Source organism: Strix uralensis, chromosome 3, assembly GCF_047716275.1.
Source record: "Strix uralensis isolate ZFMK-TIS-50842 chromosome 3, bStrUra1, whole genome shotgun sequence".
In the NCBI taxonomy this organism is placed as follows: Eukaryota; Metazoa; Chordata; class Aves; order Strigiformes; family Strigidae; genus Strix; species Strix uralensis.
Genome location: NC_133974.1, coordinates 28096827 through 28115196, shown reverse-complemented (window position 1 = coordinate 28115196; position 18370 = coordinate 28096827). Strand labels below are relative to the sequence as shown.

Below are 18370 nucleotides of genomic sequence, written 5' to 3'. Positions count from 1 at the left end.
GATAGTTAAAGATTTGAAGGTTGAATGATAACCTCTGAAAAAGAAAACACGCTGATTAAAGAAATGTAATTTAAAACTTCCTGTTTATTTTTTTCATCTCACGCAAAATGACATCGTAAACCATTGTTATAATTTAGGCTGATGTCAGTTGATTTCACGCTGACGCTGCAAAGGGATGCTTATATTTTAAGCATCCAATTGTAAGTCCAAGTGACTTTAAAGAAAACAAAGGCGGAATCCTGCCGTGTTCTACCTTAAAAGCAAGCGGTACATAGATTATTAAATTTAGTATTAGCAGTGTTGGATTTTTTTCTCTTTGTAGGCTGCTAAAGAAGAAATCGATGGACTACAAGAAGAACTAGAAACAGTTGTGAGCCTTGGCTCTGAACTTAGAGCTGCTTGTGGAGAGCCTGACAAACCTATTGTCAACAAGAGTATAGATGAGGTATGGGAAACACAGATGCCTATATCTGTTGTGTTAGATGCTTGTTCAGTTGAAATTGGCATATCCCCCTCGCCCCCAACAAATTTTGAAAATAAAAATTTTGTCATAAAAGTGAGACATCCCTGAAGCCTTTGTGGTAAAGTAAGGTTTGCCTTTCAGGTAAATTATCTTGACTCAGATTAGATTAGAATCTACAGGCAATTTTATTTTCTTGATTTATGAGTTAAAATTTTTGTAAAAGACAGATTTTTTTTTTTTTGTAAAAATACTCACTGATTAATACAACAGATGGCTACTTTTTGCAAAAGTAATGCTAGAATAAATTTCAGATATATCTGGTTTATGCCAAGTGAGACATCTTAATGAAGACAATACTGTTTGGATGACTACAAAGTACTTATAATTTTTCTAATGTTCGGCAATGTACGTTTCTTTTGAGCTACCTTTATTATAATGATACAACTCCAAATGATTTAATAGTATTTCCCATATTAACTATAATTCCTATGTTAATAAAAATATTCAATAGTCAGTATTGAAGTTTACAGCTTTTGTAATCCAGAACCTCTAGTGAATTCTGAAGAAAACTAACTATGCAGCGATAGGGAGAACAAGAGTGTTAATATGGAATGCATATGAACTATTCATGCTTAGTTTATTGGTGTTATTGATCAGGGAATAATTAGTGAATGCACATTATACAGCAGTAAAATTCTTCTGTCCATTGGAGTAAATTGCACTTACTTGCAGCTGAATTCTGCCTGGGATGCCTTAAACAAAACATGGAAAGAACGGGTGGATAAGCTTGCTGAAGCTATGCAGGCAGCTGTTCAGTACCAAGACGGACTGCAGGTAAGATGGTGTGAGACACACTCAACCCAGTCGTGAGTCAATAGCATTTAATGTGGTTGTAGTAAAAAATGTCATGTGACTGGGTGACAACTAGTGTGTCGCTCTGATTATAGTAACTGTTTCCTTCAGTAGGCAGATATTTTTTCTCAGGGTTGGTTGGTTTGTGGGGTTTTTTTGCATTAAAGAATAAATCTATTGGGTTGTTTTCCTCATATAGTTGTTCATATATTGCACTATGTTTAGATTTGAAATTAATGTCCCTTTGACAGGAGCAGAGTTTTTTTTGATACCACACAAATTCACAGTAATCTTGCTCACATTTTCTTGAGATAGTCATTATTTCATGTGATAGGCAAGCTGAAGTTGTGACACATGTGCATGATCTGAAAGGAACAGAATACAGGCCCGTATACTTGCTGCTATTTTCTTTGAGTGAAGGACAGTGAAAGAACTTCAGTTTTATTCCATGTTTTTTATAAGTCAAATACTTAAGTTTTAATATTTTAAGCAAAAAATATTATTAACATAATGTTGCTGGACCATTATACTAATTCTTAGTGTAATTTCTCCAGTCACAGTGCTTTAGAAGATGATTCACTGTTTAAATCTGTAGATAAATTTTCCAGCAGTTTTTTAAGATATCTTTTCTCTGTATGTGCTGTATTTTTTTTTTTTTTTTTTTATGTTTGTTGCACATCTTGGCTGAGTGGCATGCCTCATCTGTCAGTGAATGGCTAGAAGATTAAAACACTTGAAAAGACTCCAAACACAGTCAGATTTTGCAAAACTGATTTTTTTTCCTCAGTGGAATTAGTCTTTCTTGGTTCATTAAATCTTTAAAACTGAAGTTTCACGTGACACTGAGGGCAGTTGCTTGTGTGTTCAGTGCAGGTCAAGCAGCAAAACACTCTTTAATAATAATGCAACATGCTTGTTTTCCAGTGCACCCTTGCTATGTATTTTTCTCCAAGTTCACTTATGCACGTACTGTGCAGAGATTGACTTGTAGGGTTACGTTAGGAACATTGCCATTGGTTTAAGTGTTTTGTATTTCCTGTGGCTGTACATTGTACATCCTACAAGCTTGGTACTTTGTGAAAGAACTCTATTTAAATGCTTCTTATGCTCATTTCAATAGACAATATGAAAAGCATTGTGGACAGATTGTTAGCTGCAGCTGCCTCATCCTGTTGAGGTTGTTTGAGGGTAGTTCTCCTTTTCTTAAGGAGCTGTGTAGCAGTGGGCAGCTCCGACAAGCCATCCTAAGCCTTTCTCTGTAATGAATCATGGATAACGGGCAGGAGGAAAGGGGCCTAGCAGAGGTGTTTTTGCCTCTATGCAATTACCCAGATTGATAATAACTGTTTTCAATCTGTAAGTGGAGTATTCTTGAGGTTGTTTTGCATTGTATCAGGAGCAAAAGTGTAGAACCCACAAAGCCTCAGAACTGGGGAGACTTCACTGTTTTTTAAAGTTATAACCGCATTATCCTGCAGAGTCAAGCTCAGTTATGGCCCTTCACTGTCAAATATGTACCGAATGGGTCATGTTCCATGTTCCTTACACAGATAACGTTATCCTTCAAAAGACGCTTGTTGGTAATCATCATCTAAAATGTGTTATCATTCAGCTACTGCCTTCCATCTTTGCTCCAAAGGACTGCAGAATAGAGTTTGTCTTGTATTGTCTTGTCTTGTCTACCTTTCAGGGTATTCATAAAAGTTGTTGATTTTACTCAAGAAGTAGAGTGCTACTCAGCATGAATAGTACTGGCAGAATATTACTACTAATAGAAGTTCAGTCTTGCAACATGTACATTCTTGTAACCATTACATGGAATACTTTAGCTAATATTTGATCCCTTGTATTGCAAGGAAACCTAGGTTTCACTGAAGAACGCTATTTTCTTTCAAAGAGCACAGCAGTATTGTTCTCTGGAGTAAAAATAATCTGATATTTTACTTAATACAACTTTCAAATATGACACTACTTCTCTGCTCATGCTTCAATTTCATACTGTGATTTTCAGGCAATATTTGACTGGGTAGACATTGCTGGCAGCAAATTAGCATCTATGTCTCCCGTTGGAACAGATCTGGAGACAGTGAAGCAGCAAACTGAGGAACTTAAGGTATGAGCTAGCAATTTATTTAATTTATATTTTCATCTGTCTGCATTTTTCTATGTTTTTCAAGAGTCAAAAGTAATTTTCTTTTTCAATTTCTAGTAAGAAAAAATCTGTATGAAAATTTCAAATAACATTTCATTGTGAACTTTTCATTTTAAAATGTGTTTTATTTTAAAATCTGTTCCAAATTTTGGTGAGACTACGTTTTATTTTGTGAATATGTTCTGATAGCCCAGAAATACTTGTAAATAGCCTTTGAAAGAGAATGAATGCTATAAGATTGTTATGTACAGGGTTCTTTTGCTACAACCTTTACATTTTCTGTTTTGTACCATGAACAGCTTCCTTGAAGCTCTGAGAGAATGCCTCCAATGCTTCACATGTGCTGTTACAGGCTTTATCTAAATGCCTACACAGATCATGACATTCCCAGTATCAATAAACTGAAAATCAAAGTTTCAGGCTTAGACACCTGTCTGTATGTAACTGTGACCGAGTATGCTCCTGACGTTGGTAGGCTGTTACGCTATATATAAAAAACAGGGATATATGATGATCAGGGAACATCCTTGGTTTTGCTGCTCACTTGTATGTTTTTGTGGCTGTGGGCGGGTTGTTTAATCTATGTGTTTTATGATGTAACTTCAGATGAACCATAATCTTACATAGTTCAGAAAAACACACATGCAAATTGTATTCAGCCTACTACCTAAGTTGCATGTAGGAGAGAGTATTCTACTAAAGAAAACTTGCTTTTCAGCTCTTCTGAAGAACAATTCTGTTTGAAGCTTTAAGTATTACATTATCACAACCACAAAAGCTGGAAGTTACTCAAAGTATGTTCTGCCTTTTTTACAGACCAGGGAGATCATTGGAGAATACTATCCTGTTGTCATCTGGTCACAGTTAGCAATATCTGCTAGAACAGTAAGACATTGTTGCCTATTTTCAGTTAGCTGAGACTGTCTGGATTATCAGTGTCTTACAAAGCATTTTGACCCTAGAAAACAAATCCCCAAATTCATGAAAGTTGACAGTGATGCATTAGTATTGTAAATACTGCTGTACTATGCCATATTCAGGAAGATCATTACTTGTGTTATGTTTATTTGTATTCTTTTTCTATTTACAATAGCAATTTAAGACAGAAGCTTATCAGCAGCAGATAGAAATGGAAAGACTGAACCATCAGGCAGAACTATTGCTGAAGAAGGTGACAGAGGAGAGTGACAAGCACACTGTTCAAGACCCTCTCTCAGAGCTCAAACTAATGTGGGACAGCCTAGAAGAAAAAATTATAAATAGACAGGTAAAAAAATTTGAAGGTGGGGCCTTTATTCATGAAAGATTTTTGAGAAAAGCTTTTTATTATGCATAATGTTTGTATCGATTTACACATCTATTCCTTTCAGTTTGGAAATTACAGAACTATATATAATAGAATTTAAATTTTACAATTTACTGGGTTGTTTTTATGGTTTTTAAACCCTTAGCAGTATTTTTTTGTCACTTCCTTTGTCAGCAGTGCCATGTTGATTTATTATTATTTAATTTTGGTTATTTGACATCTTAAGTAGCAGTTGAAAACATGTTTATATGTGCAAAATTAATATTAACTGCTGGCCTCTTAAAAAAAAAAAAAAGGCAACTTTATTTTAAACTGTTTCCGTGCTCTTTCCTTAAATTATCAAAGTAGAAGAGAGATTTAAAGATGCAGTTCTTTGAAGTGTATTTTTTTCTAAATTGAATCATTCCATGACAAAAAAGAGGTTTTAAAAAGATCATGCACCAAATTGCATTTATATTGAAATTGTATTTTAAGTGATAAAAAAACTACTGTCATATCTCTGATGAAAGAACCTTCAAACTTAACTCTGCTTCAGTTACGTGGGGTCTTCAAAGGTCAGGAATTTAAGCCTGGAATGTAAGGCTTTACAAGGGAATTGCTAACTCAGCTCTAACTATAAAGTAGTTGCTTGTGTTGGATAACTGTTTCTCCCTGGTTTTTATGCTATCATATGCATGGACTCCACTCTGGATTATGGTGACTAATGGTAATATAAGCCAATTCAATACCATTGTGAAACCATTTTATTGTTAATTTTGTTTTTACTGTAGCACAAGCTGGAAGGTGCCTTGTTAGCCTTGGGGCAGTTCCAGCATGCCCTGGATGAGTTACTGACGTGGCTGACGCATACAGAAGACTTGCTGAATGAACAGAAACCTGTGGGTGGAGACCCCAAGGCTATTGAAATTGAACTTGCCAAACATCATGTATGTAATTATAATGAATATTAACTGAAATGTTCTTTTGATGTTTATCTCAGTGATGAGTCTTGTAGTAAAACTTAACGCTTCATAAATAATTCTCAATAGAACTTTTCCAGATGCAGATTATAGCTGAAATGCAGGCTTGGAGTAACTAATATCTTTCCTCTTAACTCCTCCGTATTCCTTCCTTCCTTGCATATGCCATGCAAGTGGCGTAGTTTTAGCCAAAAAGAGCAGCTCACCCTAGTCTCCTCTTTTACTCACCTTAATTTGATCCAGAGAACTCAAAGGTTTTTGAACCCACTACTCACCCTGAAGCACAATAAACTCCTTGATTAGTTCTGTTTAGGCCAGGTCTCACAAAATGCACATGACTTACACATCATTCGTTCTTGTTTCTTCCTTCTCAGAAAATAGTGATTTGTTCTGAATTCTGCAAAATTGTATCTCAGTTGGGTCCAGCTGACAAGGAGAATGCTTCTCTGAAAATCTCAGCAAACTTTAGGCATATCCATGCCCCCATCTTTTTTCTCTCCGTTACATACAATGTGGGGTTAATTTTTTATTGTTGTTTTTAGTATTTTTACTGATTATTTTGACTTAGGAGCCCATGGAATAATGCTTTCATTGTGCCTTCGAGTAGTATCTCTCAGGAGCAAGAGATCTTCTCTACCTCTTTGTGTGACTTGGTGCTGTTCATGATGATGTGTTCTTTCTAGGCCTGAAGATTTCAAAATAACCTCATAAATCCTCTCCTTTCCTTTAAATATGCCGTTTAATTTTTGGCCTGCATATGATGTGAAATGTATTCAGAGTCCATTCTGGATGTACAGTGAATTGATTGAAATTGACAATACACAGATAATTAAGGCATTTTCATTGTTTCTGTTAATGCAGCTATGTGGCTTCTGAAGCCTCTTCTGTGGTCAGCTGGAACTTGAGCAATGTAAATTATCTGCATGTCCTGTGTGACTACTGTTGGAAACAGGCCCTTTAAAAAAAAAAAAAAATTACAAATACAGCTTCCACTCTGTGAACCTTTTATGTTGTTATCAAACGGAAGTGTTTTACTACTGAAGAAGCATCCAGAGATCATTTATGACTTCACGTACCTTCAGTGCTGAAGGAGTTCAGCAAACACATGAACAAATCTACTTCCTTTCCATAAAACAGAGTTTATAGGTTAGAAAGTTCACACAGTAGTGCATCCTGTGGTAGCCTGGAAAAACATCCATGTCTTGAATAACTTTGGAAAGAATAGACCTTGTTCTTAGTGAGCCTCACCAGGAAGGAAGGGATAAGATGCATCTGCTTCTGTGGATATCCCTCTTTTTCACCCTGTCAGGAAAATAAAATAACTAGTATCTTCCAGTATTTAGCTGAGAATTAAAGCAAATGTGATGCATGTTTTATTACAAGGGCTACTTGTGACTTGCTGTTTCATCAAATGCTCTGTATAGTTTATTTAAAAGTTCTTTTGTATTTACTTGTAAAGTTTTTCCATATGTTAGCATTTTGAGGGAGGTGAGTTTGAACCCCAGACCCCATGGAAGACAGCAGTCATAAACTTGAATTTCTTGGATGGGGTTGATACCATTCTCTTCCCAATCATTTTGCATATTCTCTTTTTCTGTTCTTTATTTCAGGTATTTTAAAGCTTTTTTAAAAAAAAAAAAAAAAAAAAGTCTTTCTGAAAAGAGTATCCTTTTCCCAAATGTACCTTTTGCCTTTATGATTTCACTGTGGTTGGTGATAACAGGTTTTCAGCCAGATGGAGGAGGTCTTGTGTGTTAGTGTTAGAATCATTCTCCAGCTTTTAGCACAGCTGAAGTGTCCTGGTAACCTGACATAATGTGAAATGAGCTGTAGACCTGAAATGCATGAGAAGACATCGTGGCAGTCAGGTGGTTGTATGGCACAGCAGGCACATAGTATTCTTGTTTGTCTCTCTCCTCTCTTAAACTACTGCTCCACAAGCAATCTGCACTCCTATATATAACACTGTTTTCACACCTTACCCTCAAAACCAAAGAAAAATCCCGTTAAAGAAAAATACGTAGTTAATTAAGGAAGGTGAAGAAATAATTCTTCACTAGCAGTACTTCAGAAAGAAATATATGTATTCAGATGTAATATTTTTCCAAGATATAAAATGTAGCATTTTGGCAGCATGATCTGTTACTGCTTTTGATTGAGGAGACCTTAGTTATTAGCTTTAATTGCTAATACCTGTGCTGATGTTAAACTATTGCCTTGTCACTGGATTAGAATTAGCTCAGTCACTGTAATTACCTTCATTCAATAACTTGCCAACATGGCCAGTCATACATGCTGTATTACAATTGTAGGTGCTACAAAATGATGTTTTAGCTCATCAGTCTACGGTGGAAGCAGTTAAGAAAGCAGGAAATGACCTGATTGAATCGAGTGCTGTTGAAGAAGCAAGTAATTTACGGAGCAAGTTGGAACTTCTGAATCAGCGCTGGCAAAACGTGTTGGAAAAAACAGAACAAAGGAAACAGCAGCTGGACAGTGCCTTGATCCAGGTGAACAGGAAATGATCAAATAAAGAGATAACTCAACAAAAGTGTCTTTTTACATGAAATACAGAGATATATGTATTAGAAGTTGGCCTAAATCAAAACCATAATGCAGACACACCTGAATTTTGAGAAAGTTTGAATCCAGCTGTATCTTCTACAGTGAGCCACTGTGTTTTATAGTGCTGAATCAAGACTTCAGCTTTTGGCCTACATATTTTTAAAGAGTAAAATTTCTGTATGGGTATATTACTCAGGGAAAACATTGATCTCAGAGTTGCTCTTTAGCCTGCTTTCAAGATTTCATGGAAATTGGTTTTGTTTTTATCATTTAGGTCAGATTGAGCTAGTTTAAATTTTTGGTTTGGTTCCTTTTTTTCTTTTTTTTTTTTCTTTAATTTCCATTGATTACTGTAAATATCTGATTAAATCTGTTGCCAGTGTACTTCTGCATCTGGGCTGGTATTAGAATGGAGAACATTTAAGCAAGCTCTAAAATGATATGGTATAATTTAGGCCCAAGGTTTCCATGGTGAAGTTGAAGATATGCAGCAATGGCTGACAGACACTGAACGTCAACTGTTGGCATCAAAACCTGTTGGAGGCTTACCAGAAACAGCAAGAGAGCAGCTTAATACCCATATGGTACGTATCAATATTAGAATGCTTTACAAACTGCATTTCAGGACTAACTATCTTTCAAGAGCGTTTATGGTAAATACAGAGCATGTTCTATATATCTCAGTGTCTGTACAGTATCTTAAAAAAATGTAACAGCCTTCAAAACAACACTGTTGTTTTCAATGTAGGAAAAGTAGTCATTTGGGAGATGCCCAAAACTGAACCATTAATAGTGTTGAGACAGAAGAGAACTCTTGCATCCTTATTCTCAGAAAATGTTTACAGATTTTTCAGTGATTCCTATTCTTCTTTCCCTTCTGTTCCCATAACTACACTTAGGCTTTTTCTAAGATACGAAGACGAATCTAAAATGATCTATATTCATTGGACCTTGAATTAAGAGACTCGATCCTTTATTCTTTATCTAACCAAAGGTGACATTAAAATCATCATTAGCACAGATGTAATAAGGACTACTGGCTCCTGTAGAGAGACTGCTTTAATTGGAAGTGGCAAGCTGATCAGGATGCCTGAATTATTCCCTTTCTTCCCTTCTTTTCTCTTTAAGAAACGTTCTATGGATTTCTCCACCCCTGTAGAACCACAGAGCTTAAAAAAAAGTCACTTAAACTTGATCCCTTACCTCAAAGGAAGGTGGTTCGTAGTGCTCTGTTTATATAAGATCATGCTGTGCTATTAGGCCAAGGTATAACCCCAGACCCAGTGATCTGAACTCCTGACCTCCTGACTCAGATGTAAGAGTAATATTCACTGAACTGTCCTTGAACTCCTCCTCCCCTTCCCCTCCCCAATGCTGTGAGAATGGGGCATAATCACAATTTCATGGGAGTCAGTGGATCTTTTTCCATTTTTCTTCCTGGTCTTAAAGTCAGATCAAGACCAAAAAAATTTCCCTGGAAAATTTTAGGGTTTCTTTTGGCACATTCTTACACTTTGCAAATCAACAAGCCATTTTCTATACTTGCACTTACAGATAGATTAAAGAATCTTTAAACTGAATGTAGTATTATAGTTGGAACAAATGTGAATATGTTCCCAGTAATATGTACTCTATACGTACAATTGTTTCCGAACTGTACAGGTATGTTTTAACAGATTGTTACTATGCTGCGGGCCATCATGTAACTGCAGACGTTGACTTGTTATCCTTTAATGTATATAACCCTTAAAAAACAGGACTTGATTTCAGTTTAGTTAAACCTCAATGAATCTGTGCAGATATGTGTAAATTCTCTGAAACATCGAGGCCACTTGTCATGTTGAGTACTATTTATCATAAGTTCCAAATTCAAACTTGCCCCTAAGTGATACAAACCATGCTGATTTTGTGATGTGAAACTGCAGAAGAAAGTTTTGCACTGTATTTTGATTTGTTTCTGATTGGAAACAATTTATGAACCGCTTCTTGAGTGTAAGGTTTGTTTCTACAGCTACAAATAAAAACCATAATCAGTTCACAAATGAAGTTGAGACTCGGCAGCATTTCCCGCTAAGCCAGCTACAGGAAAACAACAGAGACAAAGAGAAATTACAGGACACCAGCAGGAAAGGGGCTTAAAAAGAGGCCTCTTCGGCTGTGTCAGTGCTGCTCAGAACATCCCTCTCCTTTTCTGAAAGCAATCATTTTTCTCAGTTCCTCATTTAAAATTATTTTAGTTGTTCCTGCCCTCTTAAGAATGTGACTGTACTGCAGAATTAACCACTCTGGTGAGCTCTTGTCTTAGACTGAGCCCAACCCCAGTGTTTGGGGTTGCTCCTGCTTTGCTGCGTCTCACCTATTCTACACTCTCTATGTTTACCTCTGGGGAGTTCTTGTGCTGCAGGAAAATAAGATACTCTGAGGAGTTACAGAAACCAGAAATAGTGTAGGAAGGTTGGGAACATAGGAGGAAGCGGGCTAGGTGACACCACTTTTCATAGTCCTCAGAAAGAAAGCAAGGAAGCTTTCTGCCCTGTTAAAATCTTAGCTCATGGTTGAACTTGCTTCCTGCTTTGCCCTCCCCTGTGATCAGGTACAACCCCATCTACAGTATCTCTTAACCCAAAGAAAATGTTGGTTTGGGCTCTTGTCCTGGGAATTGGAGGAAAAACCTCCTCCTATTGCAAGCTACGTACTGCTCATCTCCTGGAAGATGTTCCTCATCTGGGAATCTGCAGCAATTCGCTTGGTACATTTTTGAATGGTCTGTTATAAATTTTAAACATGCCCTTTTGAAGTCAGAGGGATGCATGGGAGCTCTTGCCACCTCATCTTTAATGTGGTTAAAAGACACTTTGTATGTGTAAAATGTCTTCAGTGCTCTTGCCTGGCAAGTGAAGGAAGATACGGACAACACAAAAGAGATGATGTACAATAAAGCAGCCCTCCCAAGTTGTCCCACCCACTTTTGAAGGTGTATTGGATAGGTCTGGGCTTTCAGCTTACTGTGTAATGCTGACACTTTTTGTTTCAGCCTCAGAGGGACTTTAAACCAACCAAGTTGTAGCAAATCTTGTGCAATAAGTGCATAGTACTTTCTTTGCCAAGCTTTGGTTCTCAGAGAAAACATCTGACAGACAATACAAGTTCTCATTTCCTGAAGAACTGGGTCCTTTCTTTGTTCATTTGGCTTTTTATGAATTACATATGTTTCCTTTATTAGTCTTAATCATACCTGCTAAATGTTGGGAGAGAAATAAATATTATAGTAGCATTTTAAAGAGTATTGAACTTCTACCTGACTTATTTTTTGGTGCTTTCTTTATTTAGGAACTTTGTGCTGCCTTTGAAGCCAAAGAAGAGACATATAAGTGTCTAATGCAGAAAGGCCAGCAGATGCTTGCAAGATGCCCAGAGTCTGCTGAAACAAATGTTGAGCAGGACATAAATAACTTAAAAGAAAAATGGGAATCAGTACAAACAAAGCTCAGTGAAAGAAAAGTATGAGTTTTTACATAAAAATAGAAACGTAAATCATGTATTTAAGGATGTTAATGTTTGGTCCTTTTATGCATGCATTCATGCTTGATCTTTCAGATTTAAAGTTAATTGTAGAGACATTTGTGCAGAATTTATTCGTACATTTAGAAAGTACTGGGAAAAAATGGGATTCAAGAAATGGATTATTCATAACTGGGCCGCGGTGGGGGAGCGGGTGGGGTGACGACGCGGGCAGTGAAAATGGCACAAGTCTGTTCCATAGAAATACATTAACTGATACTGATAATGCTCATTTGGTACCATTCAGTACAGAATTGCTGCACTAATTTTCCTAGCTTTTATCCATTTTTTTGCTTAGAATTCCCAAACACTTGGCCTTCTGCCACTTACTTCAAGGGACTACCTTCTGTTCTAACGTAGATCAATAGCGTGATTTCACTGATATGCAACATATGTTTTCTTATTATTCATTTCATTTTGCTTTCATTCCGTCACAAAGTATAGTCCATTTGTTCTACCTTAATCAAACCATGAAGAATATCAGTAATTACAAACAGAGGAACTCTGTACAGCCCTAATGGTTATAAAACACAAATATTTGACTCACAACTTAGTTACCTTTTAAAGTGAGAATGCTGGTGTCTCTTAAGGTAACTGTATAACGTAAGAATATCAGACTAACTAATACCCAACATGAGCACGTTCTTGCAGGAAGCTGCAAGGTTGGAGTGCTCAACTGGGCCAGCAGTGCAATTGTTTGAAAATCTGACTGCTGTCTTATGATCAACAAAAATTTTGTATCCAAAATTAGTCTTGGTTCAGACAACCAAAATGACAATTGGGCTTTATTAAAAAGAATAGGTCTAGGCAAACCTGTTCTTTGTTTAGTGCAAGAGAATAAATTAGATGACCTCTTTCAGGCTCTTCCAAGTGCACTGACACCTTAGATTTCTGAGATTCTACTGGTTTTATATCAAAATTGATAAAACCATATATACCATTAGGATTAAGTAGTAGAAGATGTAACGTCCTAATGTGGACAATTTCATCTTGCTGTATTTTCTACTCTCCTATCATACATAATTTTACTGTTACTCTTCTATCCATTTCCTTTAATGTGCTCAAATGTAGGCTGTTATTTTAAAACTCAGAAACTTTGAGTTGGAAAAATGTTTTAAAATGCTAAGCTAAACTGGTTTACTCCAAAATGCTGAACTAAAATGGTTTACTGCTATTAAAGTATGACCTATCTTTACAGACCAAACTGGAAGAAGCCCTCAATTTAGCAATGGAGTTCCACAACTCACTTCAAGATTTCATCAATTGGCTTACTCAGGCTGAGCAAACTCTAACTGCAGCTTCTCGGCCAAGTCTTATCTTGGACACTGTCTTGTTTCAAATTGATGAACACAAGGTATGTAAAGAAACAGATGTATAATGTTTTTCTCCCACTCTGTGGAGATAATTTAAGAATGTCCAAATGAACCCTGTAACACTGGCACTCAGAGAAATATTTAATTTGTTTCAGAATTGCATTTTATAGTCTTCCTCACTACATCATTCTTTATCAGACTGGGGTTTTTTTGGTGATTACCCAGTGCTTGAGCAACATAGTATTCAGAGTAATTTTCTCCCTTTTTTCCAAGGTTTTTGCTACAGAAGTGAATTCTCATCGAGATCAGATCATAGAGCTGGACAAGACTGGAACCCATTTGAAATATTTCAGCCAGAAACAGGATGTTGTCCTTATTAAGAATCTACTGATTAGTGTACAGAGTCGATGGGAAAAAGTAGTTCAACGCTTAGTTGAAAGAGGAAGAGCTTTGGATGATGCAAGGAAAAGAGCCAAACAGGTAATCGGACAACAGCTGTTGTACAACTCTTTGGACTTAGCTGTAATTACATCCAGACTCTTGAAGAATATGGTCCTTTAAAGCACTTTCAGGTAAGTCTGGATTTAGTGTAACAGACACTGTTGAATTAGTGGAGCAATTTCTGTGATTTGATCACAGAGCACTTCATTTGTGAGGTGAAAGCATCATTTTCAGCCTGAGCAGTGACTTCTGTCTGCCATACCGGAGAGTCTGAATGAAGAAAGTTACAGTATCGCTCCCAAACGTGTATTAGTGCCATCTGTCCTCAAAAAGAAGTCTCACAATCAACCCCTTATATTTTAAAGAATGTGAGGAACCCTTTTCACTAATCTGTGGGAGTATTCCTTAGTATTTTCTTCTTGGGTTTACATTGTGACCTGATTAACACTCATCACTTCCTCAATCTCTTATATTAGTTACTAGTCCAACATTTTCTGTATGGTAAGATATCTCCATTTATTTCCTTAAAAACCTGGAAAGTTTTTTCGCACAGTTTTCCTCACCAGGGAGCATTCTTTTTTTTTTTCCTTAGATTGATGTTCCTCACTGAGGAACATAAATGATAAGATGCAAAATGTGTGAGAGGAATGTAATATGTTTAAATGTCAATAGGAAGCCCTAGCTTCTGTTTACTCAAGTGAACATGACATTCAAGATCTGGTCACTTTCACAGCCAAACCACATTCTCATGTTTACTGCTGCTGTCACTCAGCTCTTGGAGTAAGAACTTCTCTGAGCAATAAATTAGCCCATAAGCCAATGAAATGTTATTTCTTTTCCAGCAGTTTCTCTTGTGCATTCACACACACAGCAGTTCTGCAATGAGATGGACTTAATCTCTACGTCCATTTACAGAGCTAAATACAATAAGTTACTAATTTAGGACCACAACTATCTATGCAGAGCAGGCAAGGAGTACTGAAGAGTACTGCTGTCAAGTCCTGATCCACAGCCTTGAACAGCAGGGTCCAGGAACCCTGAGAGGTTTCTGAACTAGTTTCTTGTGCTTTCATTCATGTGTAGGCAGTCCAGGCAAGAAGAATTTCAAAAGAGATGTGGAGAGACAAACGACCAGCTTGGAAAAATTGAATCCCAAAGGGATGCCACTTTGTGAAAGCTGGTTGACTCTTTGGTCTGCTTCCTTCCCTGAAGAACTCTTTTTGTTGAGACAGGAAGGAAGATCAAGAATCCGTTCTTTGACCATCAAGATACCATTTGATACAATGAGAGCATTTATGAGCATCCCAGGGAAAATCTTGGGCAGTCTATCCAGACAGGAGTTTTTCCCAGTGATTTACTGCTGCTGTCCTATATAGGCAACACCTAAACCCCATTCTTGCTGTATTTACTATTCATTACTAAAAATATAGGTATCTAAATGACCAACACATCCACAGAAGTTACTAATATGTCTCTGAAAGGTACATACTATGTGTGGAGATCATGTACATAAAAGGTTGCTAATTCACCTGGGAGAAGGGAGTCTTAAGTCCTATTCGAGAGACCAGGGAGAAAAAGCACACCAAATCTTTCTGAAGTCTGCAGAGTACTTGTCTGGCCTGCAGAGAATTGCTTGGGGTTTAAGGTTTTCAGACTACTTTATGAACAAGTGAATTTTTAAAATCCATGCAAATCTCACTTTCCTGCAGTTCCATGAAGCCTGGCACAAACTTATGGAATGGCTGGATGAGTCAGAGAAATCTTTGGACTCAGATCTTGAAATTGCAAATGACCCTGACAAAATAAAGATGCAGCTTGCACAGCATAAGGTGAGTCATGAGTGATCAAATGCAAAGTGCCCCGTGAGATGCAGGTAAGTCTATCAGCTTTGTACTGTTTAGTCAGCAAAGGAAGTAGATTTGTGGCCTCACTACAACAGAGTGCTTATTAGCATCAAATTAAATAGTGATGTGTTATGGGTGGGGAGTGACAAAAGAACTTTTCACAGTACCTGAGCTGTGGGGGAATGGTTAACTATGAAGAGGAAAGACATAATAATACAGCACCATGGAAACTTTAAAAAACAAAGTAATACTATCTCAGAACAGGAATATCTGAAGAGGTTTTGTTACAGGCTTTTTTCAGTCCTTAAACCACAAATTTACCATCCAGTTATTTGGGTTGGGATTTCTTAATACAAGACCACCTCAAAGCTGAAAAATAATCTTGTATTTTTATTGCTTTTTGTGTCAAGTGGAAATATTAATGAAATCCTCTAGAAAGCACAATGTCACCATTAGGAACAAAGGTTGTTTCTCTTCATGGTATTCATAATTCCAGGACCAGCTTTCCACAAACCCAGCTACTGTAGGTGAAAATGTAAAAATCTCCCTGATTGACCTCACTTTTCAAACAAATAACAATAATGTAAGAGCTTTGTAGTTCCATCAGACACAGAGCAAAAGGAAAGATGGAAGAAGTCTTTACTTCATTTTCACTTTTGTAAAGAGCCTAGAATAATGTATTACTGAAAATCAAGTGGATGAGTAGTAGAATCTTCAGAGACAGGCTGTGTCTCAAGATTTATCTTGGAGCAGTTTCATCAGAGACAGAGTATTGAAAGAGCATTCCTTTTTCTACATTTTGGCATACATTTACTTCTACTTTTGATGTCAGTTTTATTGTTCTCCATTTACTCCTATTTTTTCATTCTTCACAATATCCCCAAGGGTTTGCATATCTAATTTTTTCCTCTGTGTAGCTTCTGATGATCGCTTTTACCTCTGACAAGTTTTGCCATGTATACTAATGATTGGTTACTGCATACGTCTGCTTTATATTTTTATCATTTTTCAGCTTACATGCGGATTTAAGTATTGTTTATCAACCAGGAAAATATTCTCCTTTAATATGGGAAAGTTGGCTGATGGTCAAGCAAAAATAGTTTTACCTATGTTTACTGTTAAAACTTTTAGATAAAACCTACATTAACATTCTGTTACGCTAACTCTACAATTTCAGTTTGTTCTGAGATTGCTGCTGTTGCCAGAATTTCAGTCAGCAATGGGAATTTAGGGAAAAAAATCTTTCTGTTAGAGAAGACAAGAAGGACTATCTTGACTGTATCAATCTTTTAATCCTTCCACTCTCTCTTTTCTTTATATAAAGTTCAAACTCCTCACGAGTATGGTCAACACGTTATGACTCTGCTTTGAGATCCTTTCAGGTCCTGAGGTTTGACTCTCTACCTTAATTCTCATCCCCTCTTCTGAAGTGTTAAACTTGATAATCCCACTTGTTCTTTATACCTACAGTAGTACATTTTATGAGCCCAAACTTCCTCACATGTATTAGCAGACTTGTCAGTTCTCTCAATGATATCTTTTCTCCAGCTTCTTTTTGTATAAAATGCCTGCAGAGAATAGCTACTTGAGTTTCTTGAATCTCACTTCTCCATAAGGAATGGGATGGAATGTGGCATAGAGACATTAGGTTTGAAACTGGTGATTTGGAGGAAAAAGATGAATGTCTGTGGGAGAGAGAGTTCTGTGAACTTTGTGACTTTAAACTTCAAACAACCCCCCCAAGAAATCAACTCAATTGTTTTTTAATGAGCTGTCAAACCTCCCAACACTGCAATGTCCTTCCTTGTATTTTGAGTCTTTTCCTTCCACTCCCACATATACCCCCTGTGTCTGTCTTTGTCTTTTCTGTCCAGCCTTGAAGGTTTCCTTGCTCTATTTAGTTAACGATTTTGCTATCTGAATTGAATGTGTGCTCTGTGTGTGTGCTGTAAGCAATAATTTGAACTTGCTCTTTGCCAGTTGTTACTGCCAAAAAAAAAAAAAAAAAAAAAAAAAAAAAAAGCCCTGAAAGAGAAAAGCCAAGATAATGTTTTCTCTCTCTCTCTCTCACATCTAGTGTTTTGCCAGGGACTTTTGGGGGTTATTCATGGTCTGTTTATCAGCAATTTTTCCTCATTTTTAGAAATCTGGAATGGAAAAACCCTTACTAGGTCACCCAATCCATTCCTCTGCTAATGCTGAATGTTCCTTACAGTACATTTATATGAACCTGTCTAATTTTATCTGTATGTTCCCATTTTGCTTAGAAGAAAGCTAGATAGTTAATTACTGAGATTTCATGCATTTTACCTGTCTGCTCCTGGCAGTTTAAACCGAAATCTATTCTCCATTACACCTCTGTGAATCAAATAAAAGTAGATTGGGTGTAGTGTGTGTAGTCTCTCAAAGAATGAATTGACTGCAACCCTTTGTTCACCTTTAACTCTGTGTTCCTGTATGATCCTTCTGTGGCAGCAATTTCCTTGTGTTGCCTCATGCAAATCAAGTAACACTGTTCACATAATGTTAAGTAGTTAATAAGATCCATCAAATAAAAGGAGCACAGACATACTGTTTGTTTGAAGGAACTTCTATAAAAAACTGGCTATTTTAATTCTAAAAATTATTTTGATTGTAGTTCTAGCTTGACCAATGGTGTTTCCTTATTTTATATGAGGAAAATGAAAGGACAGTAAGGAAATACCGAATTACAAAACAAATGCTGCTGCTTTTTTTTTTTTTTTTTTTTTTTTGGCTGATGAATTTTGATCCTTAATTCCCTCTGGATCCTGAAATAACCTCGAAGTAAGGACAGTCCAGTGCAAAATGCCAAGCAAGTTATAAAAAAGGAACCTTGAATCACCCTGGGTAAAGTTGTCATACCGTCTGCATGGCATAACCCGATGCCTACCTC

General features: G+C 36.8%; 1 protein-coding gene across 8 annotated transcripts in view; it reads left to right on the top strand.

Moving 5' to 3' along the window:
- The window catches only part of DST (dystonin), a 316365-nt gene that overhangs the window by 270134 nt on the left and 27861 nt on the right, over positions 1-18370 (top strand). For all 8 annotated transcript variants that reach the window (XM_074861756.1, XM_074861754.1, XM_074861758.1 and 5 more), the window contains 11 exons: positions 323-445; positions 1196-1297; positions 3327-3428; positions 4561-4734; positions 5544-5699; positions 8045-8242; positions 8753-8881; positions 11628-11798; positions 13057-13212; positions 13445-13651; positions 15322-15441. In XM_074861756.1, coding sequence (XP_074717857.1) covers positions 323-445; positions 1196-1297; positions 3327-3428; positions 4561-4734; positions 5544-5699; positions 8045-8242; positions 8753-8881; positions 11628-11798; positions 13057-13212; positions 13445-13651; positions 15322-15441 — 1638 coding nt within the window. The remainder of the gene's footprint in view (positions 1-322; positions 446-1195; positions 1298-3326; positions 3429-4560; positions 4735-5543; positions 5700-8044; positions 8243-8752; positions 8882-11627; positions 11799-13056; positions 13213-13444; positions 13652-15321; positions 15442-18370) is intronic.